The 21,771-nt window shown below is 43.6% G+C and overlaps 1 protein-coding gene across 3 annotated transcripts; it reads left to right on the top strand.

Moving 5' to 3' along the window:
- Positions 1-1,093: 1,093 nt before the first annotated feature.
- On the top strand, positions 1,094-20,146 carry LOC100073305 (general transcription factor IIH subunit 2). 3 transcript variants are annotated; one of them, XM_023618242.2, is made up of 17 exons: positions 1,405-1,643; positions 1,756-2,030; positions 3,601-3,689; positions 4,299-4,376; positions 4,697-4,733; positions 5,418-5,504; positions 6,351-6,401; positions 6,735-6,789; positions 9,954-10,059; positions 11,293-11,383; positions 11,551-11,638; positions 12,112-12,219; positions 13,645-13,708; positions 15,312-15,415; positions 15,949-16,051; positions 18,267-18,306; positions 19,523-20,146. In XM_023618242.2, exons 3-17 carry the CDS (start codon positions 3,634-3,636, stop codon positions 19,640-19,642), a joined length of 1,188 nt encoding a protein of 395 aa, XP_023474010.1. In that variant the 5' UTR covers positions 1,405-1,643; positions 1,756-2,030; positions 3,601-3,633; the 3' UTR covers positions 19,643-20,146. The 3 variants fall into 3 exon arrangements, with proteins under 3 accessions (XP_070089622.1, XP_023474010.1, XP_001504093.1); XM_070233521.1 differs by lacking the exons at positions 1,405-1,643; positions 1,756-2,030 and adding an exon at positions 1,094-1,207; XM_001504043.7 differs by lacking the exon at positions 1,756-2,030 and having other exon boundaries at positions 1,419-1,643.
- Positions 20,147-21,771: the final 1,625 nt, after the last annotated feature.

Here is a 21,771-nt window from a genome sequence, read left to right as displayed (position 1 = left end):
CCTGCTGCAGCACTGTGACTGGAAGCGTCTCCTCTGGACATTGGGGAAGGCTCAGCTGGAGCTGTCAGAATGTGATCTCACCATGTGACCTCTGATAGGACAGGACAGAAGATTAGATGGAGGACTGCATCATCCTTCCTGCATTTCATTCTGTCAGCATTTCTCCTAACGGGCATAGTTTTCCTGAATAAAAATGCCCAAGTAAGTTCGGTAGTTTTTAGAAAACACTGTGTTAAAATAATGCCACTTTGGAGTTAGGACATAGACGCATAGTCATGATTGTGTGTGTGTATGACTGCAATAAAATGTGGAAGAGTATCCTAAAAAAGATTTCTGGTTGCTGCCACAGGCCTGCTTGCTCTCCCCTGTGTGTGTTGTCCTATTCTTGCTTTGCTCTCCAGCAATCACTTGCTGTGTGACCTTGGACAAATTACTTAGCCTTCCTGTCCATCAGTGTGCTTGTTTGTTGAGATGTTTGTACTTAATCTCATAGCTGTTAGGAAGGTAGTTAATGTGTGACTTACAATAGTCCTTGTCAGAAAGTAATATATGGCTAGTTAGACCTATTTCCCAAAGCCAGAAGGTGAAACTTTAAACAACTTTTTCAAAGGCAAATTCTATTTTAAAAGTATATTTATCGTCCCAATCCCCACATGCTTCGTCTGCTGGGTGCAGCTGTAGGGTGTAAATTCGTTTGAATTCTTGACAGATAACTGCATTAGGCTGGGCATACTCATAGATGATGAACAAATGCTGTAAAAGACAAATTACATATCAAGATAAGGATTATTAGATACTGTTTGAAGCGATTGTGGAGGTTTTGAATGATTTAGTGTCCATCTAAAGGTACTACAATAGGCAGGTTTGCCTCTCCCAGTCCCTGAAGTGGCACAACTTGAATTTCAGCTTGACTCCACTGGCTGAGCTGCTCATGAATTTCCTAACTCGGTGGACTGTGTCAGCCACCCATGGGCGAAGAACAGATTGTGCCATTCTTTATAGTTGTTCCTTAGTTTTACAAGTTGGAACATCTGGCTAGGTTGGATCACTTTGTTATACCACTTTATGCACAGTTAGAATATTGTGTCAGTCATGATTATGGAAGGGATCACCACAGGTGTACGCGTTTCGTTTTGCCTTAGGACCATTACCTAGCTGAGTCACGACCTGTGACTAAAATCTATACGGAGGAAAGTAAACTTCACAGGTGGGAAAAGCTTGAATGATTTAGCCTCTCCACAAATACGCTTCAATTTAATTTTATTGGGGAGTCCACTGTCCTTTTCCTGGTTTTCCGTTGAAATTGTTTTTTTTCTCCCAGACTGCTAGTAAGTATTAAGCGAGACGTTCGGGGCTTGGGGTTGCGGCTGTCCTATAGGAACGCATCCCTCTAACAGAACGGCCAATCAGAACGGAGGAAAAAGGAAGTGTGGAGTTTGTGGATGGAAGGGAGGGTGGAAGGGAAAGGAGAAAGCGTGGAGTTTGCGTGAGTCTCCGCAGGAGTCACGGAGGCGGGGAGGCCGGGAGGAAGACATCGGCGATGCCCATCTCCCTCCCCTCCCTCTCGCCGACAAGGCGCAAACTAAGGGGGACCCCGTCTTCTGGGGAGAAATGAGGGGCTGGCTGCGGAGCCGCCACTGATGGTGAGCGCTGTAGGGCAGGTGGCCCCCATTTCATAGCTGAGACTTGGGTGTTACTCGCTTAGAGGCAGAGCCCGGTTTCAAACCCAGGTGTGATCTTTGCATCCCCGCGCAGGATGGCTCCTCTGTGATTTTGGGGCAGGACCCCCGAGAAGGTGGAGGCGCGGGCCGCGGAGGGGCGCAGGTGGGGCGGGGAGCAGGCTGCAGCGCCGCCCTTCTTCTCGGCGCGGGAAGCCGGACACCACGGCCGCCGGCAGGCCCCGAGTCAGCTCCGCGCGGCCGCCGGAACGTTTACGCGGGCCCCCGCCCCGCGCACGGCGGAAGGACTTGGGCGGCGCCCTCAGAGAGGGTTGGCGGGACTTCCGGGCGGAGCGGCTTCCGGCGGGCCTGGTGAGTGCGCGGGCGATTCCCGCGGCGGCGGCGGCGGGAGAGGGGCGTCGGGGGGCGGGCCCTGCGGGGGGCCGCCTGCTGCCGTCCCTCAGGCCGAGCGCGGCTCGCGCCCCGCGGCCCCACTGGTGTCCCCCCCGCAGCCGTCGCCCGGAGACCCGGCCGCCTGGGCCCGCGAGTCCCCGGTGCCCGCGGGGCGCACTGTGAGGGGCCTCTCGGCGGGGTGGGCGCGTGCACGTGCGGGGGCGGCGGCCCCGGGGCGGCCCCGCGCGGGGACCCGAGCCTGAGAGCAGGCCGCGCGGTGATGCACGGCTTGCGCAGGAGACAGAGGCCGCCTGCCTGGAGGGTCAGGCGTCCGGGGTGGCCGCCGTGTCGCCGCACGCGTCGTGAACCCGCGGGCGCCAGCGCGGTCGGCGTGGGGAATAGCGCGGGCGTTAGGGTTAAGCCCCTTCTGCTGCTGCGGGGTGCTGGAGCGGGTTACCGGCTCCCCGCAGCGGGGTCTCCAGCCCCGGGCTTGGTGTCTTAGTGACACGCCGGACTTGAGCCGGTGACCCGGGACAGCGGGGCCGCGGGGAGCTGCGATGCAGGGAAAGCCATGTCCCTCTTATCAGTGGGTTTGAATTCCGGGAGTCCATTCATAGGTCAGTTCTTTAGATCTGTAAATCTATAGCAGCAATGTGTAATGGAGGGTCAGGTCTTGGTTCTGGTCCTCATCACAGTTAGTCTTCGCCCCCCGGGGTGGGGTTTCTTCTGTCCTTGTGGTCTTGGCACTTGGTTCCTTTACGGAGGAAGGAAGCTGAGAGTGGAGCGTGGGGTGGGGATGTTTATTGCTTGGTTATGGTTAGTCGGTTCCCCCCAGCACGTTTTATCCCTGATTATTAAAAAATACATGTTCATATTGAAAATATGAAAACACAGAAAAGAATAAAGAAGCAAAAAGCCAGTCATCTTTAATCCTATCATCCCGATGAACCATTTGTCCTATTTATTGAATTACTAAGTATTTCCTTTATCCTTTGGTAGTTGAGATCAAAGTATAAGTTTAATATTATGTCCTTTTTTTGAATTCTGAGCCACGAGCATTTACCACTAATAAATACCAATAAACTTCATTTTAAAACGTTGATTGTGAGAAAGTCCACACAGACACAAAGGTGGAGAGGTGGTACAATGAATCACCATGCGTCTGTCACTCAGCTCTAACAATCGTCCGTTGTGGCTGATCTTGTTTTCTGTGCCCGTACCCACTTCCCATAATTCTGTGGTCCTGTCCTAGGACACATTTATAATGTATTTTGGTTTTTTGTAATTATAAAAAGATGCTTATTTTTGTTGGTGCCATATTTGCGCATAAACATTCATATTCTTTCTTGATGGAAAAATGAGTTCCATGAGGATTTTGTAAAGTATTTTCATCCAACAATTACTAAATAAACTGCAAAGAATAAGATGGCCTTGTAGTCTGAGTTTTTCACTTTGTATGTTCACTTCTCTCTCTTTACTTTTCAAATTTGATTGTACACATTTGGTGTCAAACATCTTTAGAAAATTCACAATCTAATGATTTTTACAGGATGTTGAATAATATAATACATTTAAGAAAAAAATGGATGAGGAACCTGAAAGAACTAAGCGATGGGAAGGAGGTTATGAAAGAACATGGTGAGCAAGGCGTTATTACTCTCTTCTCTTTTGGGCATTGTCTTTTTTGTTTTTTTTTACAGCTTTTATTGAAGTATATTTCACACATGTTAAAATTCACCTGTTTCAATTTATAATTTAGTGATTTTTAGATTTACTGAGTTGTGCAGTCATCACCATAAATCAGTTTTAGAACGTTTTTGTCACCCCAGTAAGATCCGTCATGCCCATTTACGACTAATTCCATTGTCCAGCCCTGGGCAACCATTCATCTACTTTCTGTCTCTGCCCTTTCTGGACACATGGTTTAATGTAATCATGTAATATGTGGTCAGTTGTGTCGGGCTCCTTTCACTTAACATGCACTTTTCAAGGCTCAGCCATGTTATAGCGTGCATCAGTGTTCATTCCTTTTATTGCTGAATAGAGCGTTCTCTTACATGGTTATACCACGTTTTTATTCATCCATTCACCAGTTGGTGGGCATTTAGATTGTTTACAGTTTTTGGCTGTTATGAACACTGCAGCTGTGAACATTCACGTCCAATTCTTTGTGTGGACATATGTTTTCATTCTTTTGGGTTAATAAACTTTTAGCTTATCTCTCAAACGAGTAATTATTGCTTATAGGGAGATTCTTAAAGAAGATGAATCAGGGTCACTTAAAGCTACAATAGAAGATATTCTCTTTAAAGCAAAGAGAAAAAGGTATGTGAACTTTTTGTAAGTGTGTTACAAAAGGTAAAATACATTGCTTTAAGCCAGGGGTGCCCCTGTACCCACTGCTCAGGACTGCGTTCAGCTGCGTTTCCGGGAAACTGACCTGTAGCCTCTGAATGGGGAGAGCCAGCACCCAGAGGCTCAGCAGGGCAGTGGGTCTCCAGGGACTTCCAAAATGCCTGTCATTATGTGGATCCCATAAGTTAATAATTGAACTTCCCTAAAAAATGCAGGTTAGTTTAATGGTTGTACTGATTTTTTCGGGTAGTATGTGGTATTCCATTAAAATATTTGCATAATTTTAACAGAGTATTTGAGCACCATGGACAAGTTCGACTTGGAATGGTATGTTGTTATTTTTTCCTTTACTGGTACAGAACTAGTTTGGGTTAAAGAAACATTCTGGCTTGATAGAATAAATAAGAGTGAAACAACAAACCTTTTAAAAGAATATCTTAGGAGCCAGCCCCATGGCCGAGTGGTTAAGTTCGCGTGCTCTGCTTCAGTGGCCCAGGGTTTCGCTGGTGTGGATCCTGGGCGCGGACGTGGCACCACTCATTAGGCCATGCTGAGGCGGCATCCCACATGCCACAACTAGAAAGACCCACAATTAAAATATACAACTATGTACTGGGGGGGATTTGGGGGGGGAAAAAAAAAAGATTGGCAACAGTTGTTAGCTCAGGTGCCAATCTTTAAAAAAATAAATAGAAGAATATATTAAAAATACATGTGTAGAATGTGTGAATACTAAATGCCATTTTTACTTCGTGGTAAAAATATATTTGAAAATTGTCCTGGGGCCAGCCCTGGTGGCCCAGTGGTTAAGTTCAGCGTGCTCCCCTTCAGTGGCCTGGGTTTAGATCCTGGGCATGGACCTACACCACTCTCTTAGTGGCCATGCTCTGCTGGCGGCCCACATCTAAAAAATAGAGGAACATTGGCATGGATGTTAGCTCAGGGGCAATCTTCGTCAACAAAAAAAAAAAAGAAAAAGAAAGTTGTCCTTATTTGTGTTTTTGTTTGTAGATGCGCCATCTTTATGTGGTAGTAGATGGATCGAGAACAATGGAAGACCAAGATTTAAAGCCAAATAGACTGACGTGTACTTTAAAGGTACAGTAGAGTCATTCTAATTTACTGTCAGTGGGGGAAGGACACTGAATTTTCAGGGAATGCTTTCTTTTTTCTGAGTGAATGCCAACTACAGCTAAGGAGAAGTGCTAGCGGTCCCTGAGGGAAATGGTAACGAATAGCTAGTTACTTATGTCTGTGGTTTCCGCCTTCCACCCGAGTCGGGATCTCGCTTTGTCGGTTGTCCCTTCCCACTGTTGAATCTCGTTCTCCTTTGGCTTCCTTGGCTCGGTGTCCTCAGCCTGTAGACACGCAGGTTCCTGGTTTATCAGAGCTGGTCCTCAGTTCTGCTCGCGCTCCCGTCTCTGTCTGCAGTGGATCTTTTCCTGTTTAGTCGCTTCTGTCTTACGTGTCCAGATGGCTCCATCTTTTAAGGCCCAGCTCAAACCTGTCTCGTCACTTACCACTTCAAATTCAGGTTTATTTAATATTTTGATTTTTACTTATTTAATATTTTAAAATTTATTATTTTTATTTATTTAGTATTTTTACTACTAAACATTTTTTTTAAATCTGAAAGCTTAAAAATCATGAGAAAGGGGCCAGCCTGGTGGTGTAGTGATTAAGTTTGTGCACTCCACTCCAGCTCCTCAGGGTTCGCCAGTTCGCATTTCGGGCGCGGACATGGCACCGCTCATCAAGCCATGCTGTGGCGGGCATCCCACATATAAAATAGAAGAAGATGGGCATGGCTGTTAGCTCAGGGCCAGTCTTCCTCAAGAAAAAAAAATCATGAGAAGCAATGCTTTGATAAACAGGTTTCACAAGACGTGTTCTCTGTGGTTGTTATTTTGCCCTTAGTATTTCCGCTTTGTTTTCTTTAAACAGTTGTTGGAATACTTCGTAGAGGAATATTTTGATCAAAACCCTATTAGTCAGGTATGTATATAAGCAGTGGAATTCAGAATTGGATTCCTGATATGACTGCAAGTATGATTTATTTTTAAAATATTTGGCATACGTTCTATGAATTATTAAATGGTCCAGATCGTGTACCAGTTTCTGGTACAATTATTAATGAAAAGCAATATAACTCTAGAGGTTAAATAACGTACAGTGAACTCATAGCTCGATTTATGTCAAAAGCTTCGTGAGAACAAGTTTCTCACGTTACTTATTCCTTTGAAATTACTAATTTATTTTAGTTATGTACATTCTTATCAAGAAGAAATAATTCGTTAAATTAATGATCATTTTTGTTTTTCTTTGGAGATTGGAATAATTATAACGAAGAGTAAAAGAGCTGAAAAGCTGACAGAACTCTCAGGTACGCATAACCACCCTTCCAGGACTCGGGGCCTCGGCTGCGTTTACGCAACTCGTGCCCTGTTCCTGCGCTCGCCCAGGAAGTGGAACAGAGCCTGCCCGCCTGCCTTGGGTGGGCCCTTCATAAGCCCTCCGTCAGACCCTCGGTGTCTGAGATGAGCTCTTTACATGGAGCTCTGCACACTGGCGAATAGTGTCGCAGTGGATGTAGATGTGTTTTTAAGATCTGTACATTCTTGTCCCCAGAGTATTAAGATAAAATTATTGTAACCATTCAGAAAATCCACTTAATCTTAAAATTAATTTTTTTAAAAGTTAAACCTCTAAAGAGCAGAGTATTTCAAATGAAAATTGAATTGTAGTTGTTAATGATTCAATTTTTCTGCTTGCGTGACATGCCTAACTGAATTTTATTCTCTTAGAAGATAATAATGTCAGGTTTTATTTGCTTTGATATGTTCTGTTACAAATTTACATCACTAATTCTGTTTTCTGTGAAACACACTATCCCTTAAATGTGGCTCTCAACCCTTCCTCCCCACCAGAACACACGAGAGAAGTGACATGCTTTCATCATTACTAGTTTTTCACTCTGGCAGTAAGGAGTGAAATGTATGTTAGCCTGCAGTGATCCAAGAAACTCAATTGTAAGCAAAAAATCTCAAGATAGCGTAAGCGCAGAGTGAAATTCTTGGCTCATGTTCGAAGGTGGCTGATTTCACATACAGTTGTTTCCAGGGTCCTGGCTCTGTCTGGCTTCATGCTCTCGTAGGCTTTCTGGGAGGTGAAACCATGCCTGTTCATAGCCCCAGGCTGACGGGTCCCTCGTAGCCTGTAGCTTCAGCACAGGTCTCATTGGGGACTCTTCGTGACCCTGCTGATCGTCTGCCCGTCCATGAGCAGTCCGAGTGGCCGGGGAGCTGAAGTGTTTTGTTGGTAGCCTGGATGGCATGTCTGTGCCTGGAGCCGGATGGGAGCAGGATGAGCTTCCCCTGAACCACGTGGTCTAAGCTGGACTGTTAGACAGCGGGGGGAGGATGGTTCCCCAAGGAAAGGATGTAGGGCCACCCCTCCCCCCTCAATTAATGGTGGTTTTCTGTTGGTCCTGGGGAAGTCGTGTGTAGAGAAGGAAAAGCCTCTGGAGATGCTGACAGGCCTCTTGCAGGCGCCCTCTCTCCCTCTGGTCAGAGTCACACTGTAAACCTCGCCAACGGTGATGGATGCTTTTTCCCTATGCTCACGACACGGTGGGAGATGAAACACGTGTGTTGTGTGGTGTGGTAGAAACACAAGTGGATAGAGAGCCCGGAGATGAGCGAGTGCTGGACCTGCCGTTGGGTGGGCCATGTCTGTGGGCCAATCATTTAGCTTGTTACATGTGTTTCTCACTTATGAGTGATTTGACTAAGACATTTCTCATTTCTAAAATTTTATGATGCCATGAGTAAATGCAACATGTATTAAATATGGTGGATGGTTACTACTTTAGAACTTATTCAGATAAATAAGAACACTAAGAAGTTCCAAGAAGATGAATAGACAAGACAGATAATTCATACTAGAATAAAAAGTGAAATAACTATTGAAGAAGAAGTTTAGGGCCAACCCCAGTGGCCTAGCAGTTAAGTTCAGTGTGCTCCACTTTGGCTGCCTGGGTTTGGTTCCTGGGCGCAGACCTACACCGCTCTGTTAGTGGCCATGCTGTGGTGGCAGCCCACGTACTGTAAGATAAAGGAAGATTGGCACGATGTTAGCTCAGGGGGAATCTTCCTCAGCAAAAAAAAAAAAAAAAAAAAGTTTAGCCAAACAAGTAATCAAAAACAAAACCACTCAGCAACGTTTTATTGTATATATTTTAAATGAGCAAAGTAAAGTTCCACAAGCAGTATATTGCTTGCTGAACCGTGGAGAAACTGGTATGTGTAGTGCTCATAGTCTGGTTAATTAGTTTAACATTGTTGGGAAAAGAGCCGTAAAAATGGTTGTTTCTTGGAATTATACTTAGGAAATATTGTGAAAAAATTTAAAAAAGCATTGCTCTACAAATATGCTCTTTGCAATGGTATGTTTAATGTGACAATATTAGTAAGTTAAATGTTAAGTTAATTTGATAGGGAAATAATGTTCAACATTAAGGAAATAAATGTTCAACACTATAGAGGTAGTTTGATGAACTGTGCTATATGAGAAAATCAATTAAAGATGTTTTGATTATCATTAATTAATATGAAGACAGTGTTGAATGGGAGAGTGTCTGAAGAATACCATATTTCACTGAATGTCAGATTCCCTCATTTGTAAGATACCTTTATTTTATGAGCCATCGAGAAGGAAACACCAGCAGTTAAACTTTGATGCCATGTCACATGATCTGGGGCTTGTTCACACCAGCTTTTTGGTCATTTGACGTGTCTGTCAACTGTTAGAAACAACTCAGTGGTTTCTCCTCCCTTCATTTGTTTACTTGACGTGAGGTGGACAATCTTTTCAGATGTTATTCAGTCAGCAGATAACACACTTTGTCTATTTGTGGAAATTCTCCTTTCTTAGGTCTTGTGAAGCTCTCATTTTTTTACCCCAAAGGAAAATAGGAATTGCCACTAATAACAAATTTATACCTCGCTGCTCTGCTCCGTGCCTTTCTACATAAAAATATAACCTTTTTTATTAATAGCATTTCTGAAAGCACTTTAAATTGCAGTTGAACTCAACATGAATGGCGCAAACAGTGTACATAATGCACTGGAAGCCACAGCATGTCAATAGCCATTCGTAGGTTGGCTCGCGAGCAGACAGTGACGGCTGTGTCCACCACTGCTTGCCTGCCGGGGATTGTCGGACACATCCTGACTTCAGAGGTGTTAAAATGTGAAAATAATGGTGAAATAGGGAAATGTTAAAACATAAAAGGTTATGTGCTCTAAGTTAATATTACTTAAAAGTGTGCTAATAGATAAAAGATAGGTTGTGTTCTCTTTTTCAGTATGAAATGAGACTTTATGTAACAAACATTTCTGATAAAAGTGCAACTTACCAAAAATGTAAATTGAAGGGATTTTGTTCTTTAATATCATAGACCTGTAAATTTTGGGAGAAACATGAATTTCTGTTCTGTATGTATATATAGAATTTTATTTAAAGTGGATTATTCCATTTCTGTTTTAGGGAACCCGAGGAAACACATAACGTCTCTGAAGAAAGCCGTGGCTATGACGTGCCATGGAGAGCCGTCTCTTTATAACTCCTTGAGCATGGCTATGCAGACTCTGAAGTTAGTATTTCACGTTCATTATTTCTCATTGGTTTCAAAGTTTTTTGAATGAGTTAAGTTGAAATGATCATGTGTTAATAGGTATCTCCATAAACTCAACTATGATGAAAACGTTACTGAGAGAAATGTGTAATGTCATTTATGATGTTTAGTATGGTGTTGGTTACTGATTTTTATTTTACATTTTAGTTGGTGGGGTACGGCCTTAAAAGTTTTAGAAAAATATCATTAAAACTGTAGTGGTATTAGTACAAAAGAAATATGTTGATGAGTAAACATTTTATTGGAAATTGATTGTATATGGAATTTAATGTCATGTAATAATTGTGAGTTTGTTGTACACTTATTGACTGTTATTAACTTATTTTGTGATACATCTGAAAATTAATAGCACACTTGCCCAGGAAGTTTAACTTTATGTGGAATACAGCTAAGACCCCAAAGGAAGTGTTCCCTATGGTTAAGGCTCGTCTGTTCTATCCCCGGGTAGTCTGTCCTGCCTCCGATACTTACACCTTTAGGTATTGTTCTGGTTTTGAAGGAGATGAGGAGGTAGAACTCATAAAAGGAGGCACGAAAGCAGCCTCCACAGTGAAAGCCGCGAGCCTGCCAGTGAAGCTATAGTGGGAAAGCTGTAAATAACTGATAGGATTGCCCCAAAAAGCATACAAATCTCTCTTTAATGTGGGGGAAAACAGCTCATCACATCATAAAATCCCGTACGCCCTCATTTAATTGAATGGTGCACAAAAATTAATGTTTATGACTGTTTTGACTCTGAATCACCATGTGGTTAAATTAGAGTCTTGAAAAAGGAAGATGGTTACCATTGCCAGGCCGCGCGGGTCCACCTCGAGGTGGATCCAGGTGGTGGTGTCACACTTGCCAGGGTTCGCCGTAGACTTGGTGTGGAACAAATCTGCTGCCACGTGAGCTTCACAGTGTGAGGGCCTCGTCAGTCTTGCTTATCACTCTGTCCCCAGAACTTAAAAGAGGATTCAGTAAATATTTATGGAATGAATCGATGAATTTTTTTTTTAAGTGTGTAGCTAACTTTAGAAAAATTCACATTAAGGTATTAGGAATATACTCACAATTCATTCCTTTGTACTGTTGAAACAGGTGAGATGTTCTGTAGTCTGACTGTGTGAGCTGTGTGTGCTGTTCTTACTGGGGAGGCGGTTCGTTAGTGTAATTTGCTTTACACAATTGGGTGCATTTGCCCTTCCTTAGACACATGCCCGGCCACACGAGTCGAGAAGTCCTGATCATCTTCAGCAGCCTCACGACCTGCGACCCGTCTGACATCTATGGCCTCATCCAGGTAGGGCCGGCAGTTCCTCTGTCGTCCAAGCGAAAGTGACGACTAACGAGAATTCCGTAGTGAACTTGTTACTAGTCTTCAGAGCATTCTGTCCTTTTTCAAACACGCTAATTCTTCATTGTTTTTTTCCTTCCCCGAAACGCTTTGTTTACGTGGATTTCGTGAAGACGCTAAAGGCAGCTAAAATTCGCGTGTCTGTGATTGGATTGTCTGCCGAGGTTCGGGTCTGCACCGTGCTTGCTCGTGAAACTGGTGGTATGTGTCTGGAATCTTCAGTGTGTATTCATCATTACTATGTAAGACGTAACAATTTGTTCATTAAATTACGGTTTTCATCTGTTTTTACTAGACTTAAATCAGTGTATGTCCTGAAGTCCAAAATATGGGTAGTCATCTTAAATATATCATTGATTCTGTAAGGTAGCATCTCAAAATGCAAGGAATTCTCAGTAGTTATGTCAGTGTTTAGAGGACGCAATATAACCCTTGAAAAGCTACAAATTTCACTATACGTAATATTTTGTAAAGATCTTACAACTTGACTTTAATTAAATTGTAATTATAGTTATTCATAGAAGTGTTTGAAGAATGATATTTTAACTCTAATATTTATTTTGAAAATGTACGTTTTCAGATGGTAAAACTTTTACAGAATTGCATAGAAATTGTAATTCGTTCTTAAGTCTGGAAAGCTGATTTTCTTTTTCTTTTATTTTTCGTCTTGTTAGGCACATACCATGTTATTTTAGATGAAAGCCATTACAAAGAATTGCTAACACATCACGTTAGTCCCCCTCCTGCCAGCTCAAATTCTGAATGCTCGCTTATTCGTATGGGTAAGTGTTTATTTTGTGTTATTTTAAAATAGGCATTTTTAAAAATATGTTTTAGCTCAAATCAGACTTTGTATCTTCATTTGCACAAGTTATTTAAATGTTTAAGAATTTCCTTTTTTAACTCAAATGTTTTATAATTAGAGAAAATTATGTTGTTGAAGCAATTTTGGAAAATACAGAGAAGTAAAAATAAATGAAAACCACTGTAGCTCTCCCTCAGAGAACACTACTGACGTTCTTTCATTTGTAAGGCTGTAAAGGTATAATGAACTGGGTTTATAGAAAAATCCTTGTTGTATTAAGAAATTTAAAAGATAAGCTACAAAATCGTCTGTGCTGTTTGGTCAAAGCTGCGTGATGCAAAGTGTGCAAAGACAGCCAGTTGTGGGAGGCACGTGACACTGACCAAGGTGCTTTCTTTCTGGAGGACAAGAATGATGGGTTTTGCATCATTTAAAAAAAATTTTATTTTCCTCTATTTTCTGAAAATTTTGTATGTTTATAATTGAAAAAGGCATAACTTTTTAAATATAAAAGGAATCTCCTTGTTTAATGTACATTTTTTAACTGTCAGAGGAATGCTTTTCTTCCTTGTTTTTGGCGGTTTATAGTACTGGTCAGCCTCTTTGCTCATCCGTAGACTGATATCGGTGTCTGTCTCCTTATGTCGCAAGGGCTGATAGATACAGATGAAGCACACTCTACATTTAGATATTATGTTGGCTAGTCTTCTTTGATTTACTGATACATTTTCTTAGCCCATTTTAAAGTTGTGATTTAAACTTATAATAGTTTATTCTTCAGGTTGATTTGTTAGAGCCATTTAGGAATGTCCACCCGTTTTCAGTCACCTCTTGTGAATGTTTTTCAGTTGGTCATTTACTTTTGCTTTAATTTGTTTTGATGTGCAGATAGATTTTAAATTTTTATGTAATCAATCTCTCTTTTTTTAATGGTTTCTAGTTTCCTTGGCCTTATTTTCAGAATTTAAAAATGTAAATAGAAACAAACTACATGGATTTGGGGGTTCCAAAATTTTAAACATGGAAGTATATTCTTACATAAAGTGAAGGCAGCCTCTGAATAGACTCCTCCGTTGTGTTAGAAACTATTTAAAAATTACAGACACCTTCTTTTTAAACAGCAGTGTGTGTTAACTGTTACTAAATTGGAAAATATGGCTGTGACCTTCAGATGGGGCGGGTGTACAGGCAGCTCTCCCCCGTTCCCTCCACTTTCAATTTGTCTCATGACCTGGAGTTTCAGTCCGTTGGACCAGCTGTGATGAACACGTCTAAAAGGCGGGAGAGAGAACTTTTGTGCAACTTTGTGGGCTTTCTGGTAGGAACATTTTTAGGTTCCTAGTCCTAGAATAATTTTGCCGTTTTCCTGGAAAAAGAAAGTAACTTCTTTTCTTCTGTGAAGGATTTCCTCAGCATACAATTGCTTCTCTGTCTGATCAAGATGCAAAACCATCTTTCAGCATGGCGTAAGTGAAAACCTTGAAGCTGTCAGTGATACTATTTCTGCACTTTTAATTCTTCCTATCAGTTATAAGTTTAAAATACGGGCTCAGAATGTGATGACTTTTGTCAAAGATTGCCTTGTCTGTACTGTAAGAAGGAGTGAGGACTCTACTCTCTCTATACTCCTGTGGCGCCATCTTCAGACGTGTGAGTAAGTAAGACAGCGAGGTGGAGAAAAGTGGGCAGGATGCTGCCAACCACCTAAGGAGAGGGTTTGCCTCATAATAACAACATAATGGAAATAAAAAGTGAAAACTAAAAGATGTTTACTGAGGCGGCCTGTGGAGAAAGGCAAAGGGGTAGACCCCAGGTTTTCCTGAATATACCTTGTTTTAACTTCAGAGCTTTACATTTTACATAATTATAAAACAAAACTAAATTTAAGAAAATGATTCTTAAAAGTCACAAATAAGACTACTCTCTGCATGGTTAAAGGTGTAATAGGGACTGATTTACCCTCCTGCCTCCTGCCAGAAAACCGGGCAGGATACACAAAACCGTGTTTTCAGGCATTGGCAGCAGGCAGTGCAGGGACGATCTCTGAAAGAGGGGGGCAGGCGAGGTGGGCCCTGTGACTCAGCTCGCTGCCTGGGGAGAATCTCCTGGCTGCCGTGCGGGGTGGGGGGTCGACACAGAGCCTGGACATCTTCTCCCTCAAAGACACGGAGTTCAGAGTTGGGGGAGGCTGAAATGACCGTAATTCTGCAGAGAGAGTCTAGAGAGTGTCTAGAGAGTAACGAGCTGCCCAGAGAGCTCTCCAGATCTGCAGAGGCTGAGTGCTGGGCTGCACCTTCCTGTGAGGGAACTCCCAGAGGCCGGCGGAGAATCATGGGACAGGAGCGGCCAGAACCGTCCCTGAGCTCCCGTGGCCGGAGCAGGTCACGTTCCCACCAGTCAGTGTGGACAGGCCTCTTAACACCCCGGGGGATGGAGCCTGATCCACCCTAGACTAACAGCTGTTCCGGGCAGCCTGACAAGCTTCAAAGAAGTCTCCAACAGAGCAGATGGCTTCCCAGTTACTTACATATATTCCAAAAAAAGCCCCAATGTATTTAAGGGAATACAAAAAAAAGCCAGCACCCAAAACAAAGCAAAATTCGCAGTGTCTGGCAGCCAGTCAAAAATGACCAGGCATGCAAAGGAGTAGGAAAATGTGACCCATAACAAGGAGAAAAATTGTAGAACAGAGACCTAGCCAGAAGTAACACAGTTGATAGAATAAGGGGACAGGAGGTTAAAACACTAAAACAGCCGTTGTAAATAGACTCCTTATGTTCAGGAAAGTAGAGGAGAGCATGAGCAGGAGAGAGATGGAAGAGAGATGAAGAACACAGTGTCCGAGATGACAGTACACTGGATGGGATTAATAGCAGGTTAGTCACTGAAGGAGGAAAGGGCAGTGAACTCGAAGACGTTAATGGAAACGACTCAAAACAAAAATGCAGAGACAAAAAGACAGTGAACAAAGCGTAAGTGAGCTATGAAACAACTTGTCAGAGTTCTAGCATCATGTCGCATACGTCCCTCTGCTCTGACTCTTCACGTGCTTCTGTCTTCCCCCCACAGGCATCTGGATAGCAGCTCCGAGCCGGGACTTACGCTGGGAGGCTATTTCTGCCCCCAGTGCCGGGCGAAGTACTGTGAGCTGCCCGTGGAATGTAAAATCTGTGGTGAGAGACCAGCTGTTCCTTATCTAAATTAGTCTTGAATAACTTCTTTCTTACATTGCTATTAAAATAATGTAAGTATTAAGCTCTGCCTGTGTTTCTGGGTTTAATCTGTGAGAAGAGAAGTAGGTTCCTTTTCTCGTTGAGTGGCGTTCCAGAAGAGGTTCCTGATTCTCTTTCTGAACAAAGTGTGTTCTTTAAGGGCGGTGCAGTCGATCTAGGAGACGTTTTTGCAGCTCTTACCTTCATAAGATAAATATATGTAAGGACAATGAGGAATGGAAGTAATAGAATTATGTAATTTTATTTCATTTACAAGTAAGCAAATATACAAGGAGAAGTCACACACTTATTGACAGAACCAAGACTCCATCCTGGAATCTCCTTTTATGGCCACGGGTAATAAACTGAAGACATAATATCTGCAGTTCTAAAAAAGATTTGAAAATACTTAGCCTGAGTTATATCGTTTGATGTTTCAGCGGCCGTCTCCATGAGGTTTGGGCTATTAAACACATCTCTGCTTTCTGCGTTAGGTCTGACTTTGGTGTCTGCTCCCCATTTGGCACGATCTTACCATCATTTATTTCCTTTGGATGCTTTTCAAGAAATTCCCCTAGAAGAACATAATGGAGAAAGGTACATGAGTTTTGGTTAATTTACATCTGTTATAAGTGGTAAAGTAATGTTTGAATTGGTGGTCTAGTGGTTAAGATCTGGTGCTCTCAACCACTGTGGCCTGGGTTCATGTCCCAGCAAGGGAGCCACACCACCCGTCTGCCGGTGGTCACACTGTGGAGGCTGTTTTCTGCTGTGATGCTGAGAGCTGTGCCACCAGGATCTCATATACCAGCAGGGTCACCCATGGTGGACTAGTCTGCAGAGCTTCCAGACTAAGACAGACAAGGAGGACCTGGCCACCCACTTCTGAAAAAATTGCCATGAGAGCCCTGTGAATAGCAGAGGAGCGCTGTCTGGTACAGCGCCAGAAGGAGAGAGGATGACGCAGAGTGACCGGGCAGGGCTCAGGTCTGCTGTCCACAGGGTCGCCAGGAGTCGGGATCCACTCGGCAGCACTAACAACAGAATGTTTGAATACGTTGTTACTACATTAAAAAAGATAGTCATGTTAACCTGGGCAAGATTACTTCTAATAGAGAAAATGAGATGCAGAATGCCTTGGTTATGAAATGACTCATCATGAGACAGATCCGGGTCTCCAGAAATGTACTAGTTTCCCTGAACCCAACTGTGGATAGTAAGAGTGGTGGTATACAGGTAAATAAGCTCTCCAGAAAGAAGGAACAAGCCCTGATTTGTAGCATTTGCTGATTATATCCATGGTATAAAACTGGAGAATTTATCTAGAAGATCTAAGATCAGAATAATAAGAGAAATGAAGAAAAGGTCAAATGAAGAGTAGGAAAGAAATAGTTTCATTTTCTACTATTGAGGCACAGAACTTTCTAGATTGAAAGGGACTGTCGAGTGCCTAACATATATAAAGTCTGTCGTTGTAAAATTTCAGAATACACAACAAGATACTAACCCTGGACATTCTGGAGAGGGAAAATTAGGTCATATAATCTGGAATGAAAATTGACTTCTCATCACTCCCTGTGATGAGCTAGATGCTGGATCTGGGAGCAGTTTCCTTCAAAATTTAGAGTAAAAATTGTTACCAACCGAAATTATATGCCCAGCCAAGCTATCAATTAAATGTGGGTAGAGTAAAGATATTTTCAGACTTGTGAGTTCTCAGAGACTTTCTGGGGAAGCTGTGGGAGAGATGATTCAAAGGAACTGAGAAAGAGAATGAATGACAGAGAAGTGGCTAAGGAAAGCCGGAGGATGATGGTGAGGAGAGATCCCAGAGTGGCAGTGGGTGTCAGCTGTGCGGAACAGCCAGCCTAGTTTGGAGAAGGTCAGAATGCTCCAGGGACAGTGTCACCAAGAGGACAAAAACTATAGAATTCCCGATGTGGTGAATGTAATCAGAGGATGTTTAGGCTTCTCAGGGAAAGGTTGGGGCCCCACAGAAAACTAAGCTTGTGAAGAACAATACAGTTACTAACTCCAGGAAAAAATGTTTTGCAGAGGAAAAGTATTACGTGGCTGAGCTGAATATGTTTATATAGTCATATAAAGTAAACATGTAACATCATTCTGTCCAAAACGATCGAAGTACATAGAAAGAATTGGGAGTGACATTAGTTAAGCATGTGTATGCAGTTGGTTCAGGAGGGTTGAAAGAGAGTTGAGTTCTCGTCTTCTGCAGTTCATGGCTAATGCTTGCGAACAAAGCAGGAGAGCGCCTGAGCCCAGGTGACGCTCAGACAGCTAGGAGTTTGAAAGCGTGTGCCCTGGGGATCCGGAGGTTGGGGGGAGGCAGGGAACTGATGCTTTTTGTAGTACGTTTTGAGAACTTCTAACTCTACACTATTCCTTGAAAATGAATCCCTTAGGCATCTGTTACGTTCGATAAATTAACTCCTGTCCGTCTAGTATGGGACCAGGTGTCTGCTGTCTTTGGGAGGTGAAAGACAGTCCTAAGTCATTTTCCCCAGGGCTCGGTCCCTCGCAGAATCCCAGTGGAGAAGGCGTGCCCTGCTTAGCCTGGATGGAAATAACAGAAAGTGTTTTTTTCCACGTAGGGTTTGGGGCTGACTGTCAGATGACCTTGGGATATAGTCTGGAATTTTCTTAAATTGCTGGTGCTCTTAACCCTGTCTTTCACCTAAAAGTCATGTATAAAGATAATTATTTATTAACTGAAGGATTCTTGTTGAGATTTTGCTGAGCTATTTTAATGAGTGAATTCTAAACAAAATGATTCTTAAACTTTGTTTTTCAGATTTTGTTATGGATGTCAGGGGGAATTGAAAGACCAGCATGTAAGTCCCTGTGCTTTGTAAACGTTAGGTGTTGTGTAGGAAATACTGAAGGGGGAGTGTTACAGGTTTTCCGTCGATTGTTGAAGCCCAGGCTCCTATCGCTTGTTCTCAGAAGGCGAGCGACCCGGGGGGCGGTGAGTGGAGCACAGGAGCTTCAGCGGTGCTTTTGCGATTCTGCGTCTAACTGCCATGCCGCTGTCTTAGTGCTTGAAACGGCCTTCACTCTGCAAGATGACCTGCATTTGGTTTGAAAGTGTTTTCTCCAAACTGTCCTTCAGGCTCTGTGAGAACTCACTTTGAGTTCCCACTTCAGGTGGCCACAGACCTAAGCTTAGTCCCCATTGTGCCAGTGAGAAATATTTTTAAAAATTTTGAAGGTGGTCACTTTGAATATATAAACTTATATAAAGATGCAAATAGGATAGATCCCTGTCTGGTTTTAGTTTTTTATTAGTTTAGTTACCTGTCCATATTTTAAACTATACTTTATAAACTGTATAAAATATTAGTTGGAAGGATTGCTTGTTTATTCAGTGCTCACTTTTCATAAAACAATTTATTGAGTTTGACGTGCTTCTTTGACGTCAGGAGCGTCACCCTCACTAGAACCATTGGAATCATTCGATAGTTTTTAGGAACGCACCCTCTTCTGTGCTGTTTCAGATTCGGTGAGTTTGAATCTGTGTGATGCTGCCCTGGGAGCTTTACCCCACGGCACAAGTACCCACATGTGTAATCCTGATAGAATAGTGGGTTTTTCTTCTTTGTCTTACAAGGTGTCTTTTGCCGTTTTTCTTAATGCTTTAGTTAAAAGGAGAATATAACTTTTTCAGTTGTGGTGCCGTTCTCTAGGAATAACGAAATCTGTGTTAAGTTTTTGTTTCTCTTTTTAATTGAATTAGTCAGATGACCTCTCCAAGCGTTCAAAACTAGCACTGATTTCAAGCCCATGTGTCTTCCCCAGATAGTTTCTTAAAGTGAAGTAATTGTGTCTTGTAATAGAAGAGACTTTAAGGACTCAAAAACAAAGTTATTCCGTCAGTTCTAAGGAGTCATACTTTTGGAAAAAATGCGGCATCTTGGATTAGAGAATCTGTAGGACGTTGGAAGTAATAAAGTGGTGGGGAGTTGATACAGAGACGGCCGCGTGAACGCCTTCCGGCTGTGCTGCGCTCACATCTGGAGCCGCTTTTTGAGTGTGCCCCTCCCCCCACAGGTCTACATCTGCACCGTGTGCCGGCATGTCTTCTGCGTGGACTGCGACGTGTTCGTGCACGACTCTCTGCACTGTTGTCCTGGCTGCGTGCACACCATGCCGGCTCCTGCGAGTGTTTGACCCCCGCACACGCACGCAATATGCGTGCTGGAAAGCACGCTGTGGTTGTAAAGAAAATGACTCTAGGAAAGACTCCAATTAAAACGTGAGGAACAGTTTGGAAGGAAAATCTGAAGAAATTTTTTACTAAGAAAATGTAGTATTTTATTAAATTTAAAAGTTTGTGTTCCAGAAACGCCTGGAATTCAATAGGACTTCATTTAGTTAGTTTGTTTACTATTATTTTGAGTTACGTTTTCAAAGTCATATGTATTATTGTATTTAAGTTACTTATAATGCTTAAATTGATATGGTAATTTCATTGTTTTATAATTAAATACAGAATCCCTGTGATTTATTTTTACTTGTTTTTAGTGTAAAAGGAAAATTATGTATACGTGTAAATTCAGCATAGGATGAAGTGAATCCTAGCTATGAAATTACATACTGCTCTACCCACCCAAGGGGTCTTTTTTGGCTTAACTAAACAATCAGAATATAATTATAAAATTAATGCACCTGAAATTGTTTGTGTCTGTGACCAGCAGGGATCTTTTGAGGCCTAAACATTCCGGGTCACAGGATTGCTGTGGCCACACTTGGAACCAGTCTACTCAGAGGCTACAGACCAGAGCAGGCTTCCAGGAGGCAGCCCCAGGAAGTCCTCGCTCCAGGCGGAGTCCTTGTAGCAGCTCACCCAGCGCAGCGTGGTGCAAGGCCATGCGGCCCTCCGCAGCCCTCAAGGAACCACTGTCCCTCTTAACAGTTCCATAGACACAGCTTCCAGGGCCCCACAAAGGGCTGTCGGTTTCAAGAGTCACGGCACTCAGGGCCGCCCGAAGCATGAGGTCCCATCAGATCCCCACAGTGCGCCCAGCCCAGGTGCAGCTCAGTGTGAGGTCCCATCAGATCCCCACAGTGCGCCCAGCCCAGGTGCAGCTCAGTGTGGGGTCCCATCAGATCCCCACAGTGCGCCCAGCCCAGGTGCAGCTCAGTGTGGGGTCCCATCAGATCCCCACAGTGCGCCCAGCCCAGGTGCAGCTCAGTGTGGGGTCCCATCAGATCCCCACAGTGCGCCCAGCCCAGGTGCAGCTCAGCGTGAGGTCCCATCAGATCCCCACAGTGCGCCCAGCCCAAGTGCGGTTCAGTGTGAGGTCCCATCAGATCCCCACAGTGCGCCCAGCCCAGGTGCAGCTCAGCGTGAGGTCCCATCAGATCCCCACAGTGCGCCCAGCCCAGGTGCAGCTCAGCGTGAGGTCCCATCAGATCCCCACAGTGCGCCCAGTCCAGGTGCAGCTCAGTGTGAGGAGTAGGTTCTACCTCAGTAAAGCCCCTGAGAGAAAGGCGACATTCCTGCCTTTATCAGTTACCATGACAACAGGGGATGGCTTACCTGAGGGGAGATTGAGGCAGTGAGGGCAAAGGTCCTGTTAACTTTCACCCTCACCTGCCACACCTGTTGCTTTCCGGCTTCCTGTGTAGTAACTGGTGTTTCTCTGTGGGGCGGATCTGAGACCACTGTCGTCGTCTTATCTGGTGTCTGAGCCTGGTTTACCTCAGACTTCAGGCTGAGGCCAACGTGGTGGTGTCTGTGCCTGTTAGCCCCACTCAGGTTCATACCAGGGACTCTGTAACCACCTCTTCGACTCTCCGGGTCATCAGAAAGACAGGTGGGAATGTGTCGAGTCTGTGTGTCGAGTTGGGTGCAGACACAGCAGCGCAGGCAGCGCTCTCCCAGCGTCCACCCTGTGGAGAGCAAGTCAGGTTTCCACAGCAAAGGTGTCTTTACTTTAAATCTGCAAACGCGAGTCGCTGTAGATTTTCACTGTGACATTCACGATTTTATAAATAACAGTTCTTAGCGAAAAACATCAGTAGAGATAATGTAATCCTACCCTGTGAGTCTATTCAGTAAATCTTGGATAGAGGCCAGAAGTAGGCATCTTTATCAGCATGCTTGTGTGCAGACACACAGACAAAGACATAACATGACCAAAGTAACAGCTTTCTCCCAGGAGTCTCATTCTCTCAGCCTAGACCCAAATGATTCTTGATGTGGAAACAGGTTTCAGCTCTCGGTAACCACATGACCACTGTCTTCCTTCCGCTTTGTCAGCAGAGCTGTCTGTGGCTTGTAGGAGATGCCTTTA

This window comes from Equus caballus, chromosome 14 (genome assembly GCF_041296265.1).
Source record: "Equus caballus isolate H_3958 breed thoroughbred chromosome 14, TB-T2T, whole genome shotgun sequence".
NCBI classification, from domain to species: Eukaryota; Metazoa; Chordata; class Mammalia; order Perissodactyla; family Equidae; genus Equus; species Equus caballus.
The sequence above is the reverse complement of the archived record's forward strand: the minus strand, read 5'-3'. Positions and strand labels throughout refer to the sequence as shown.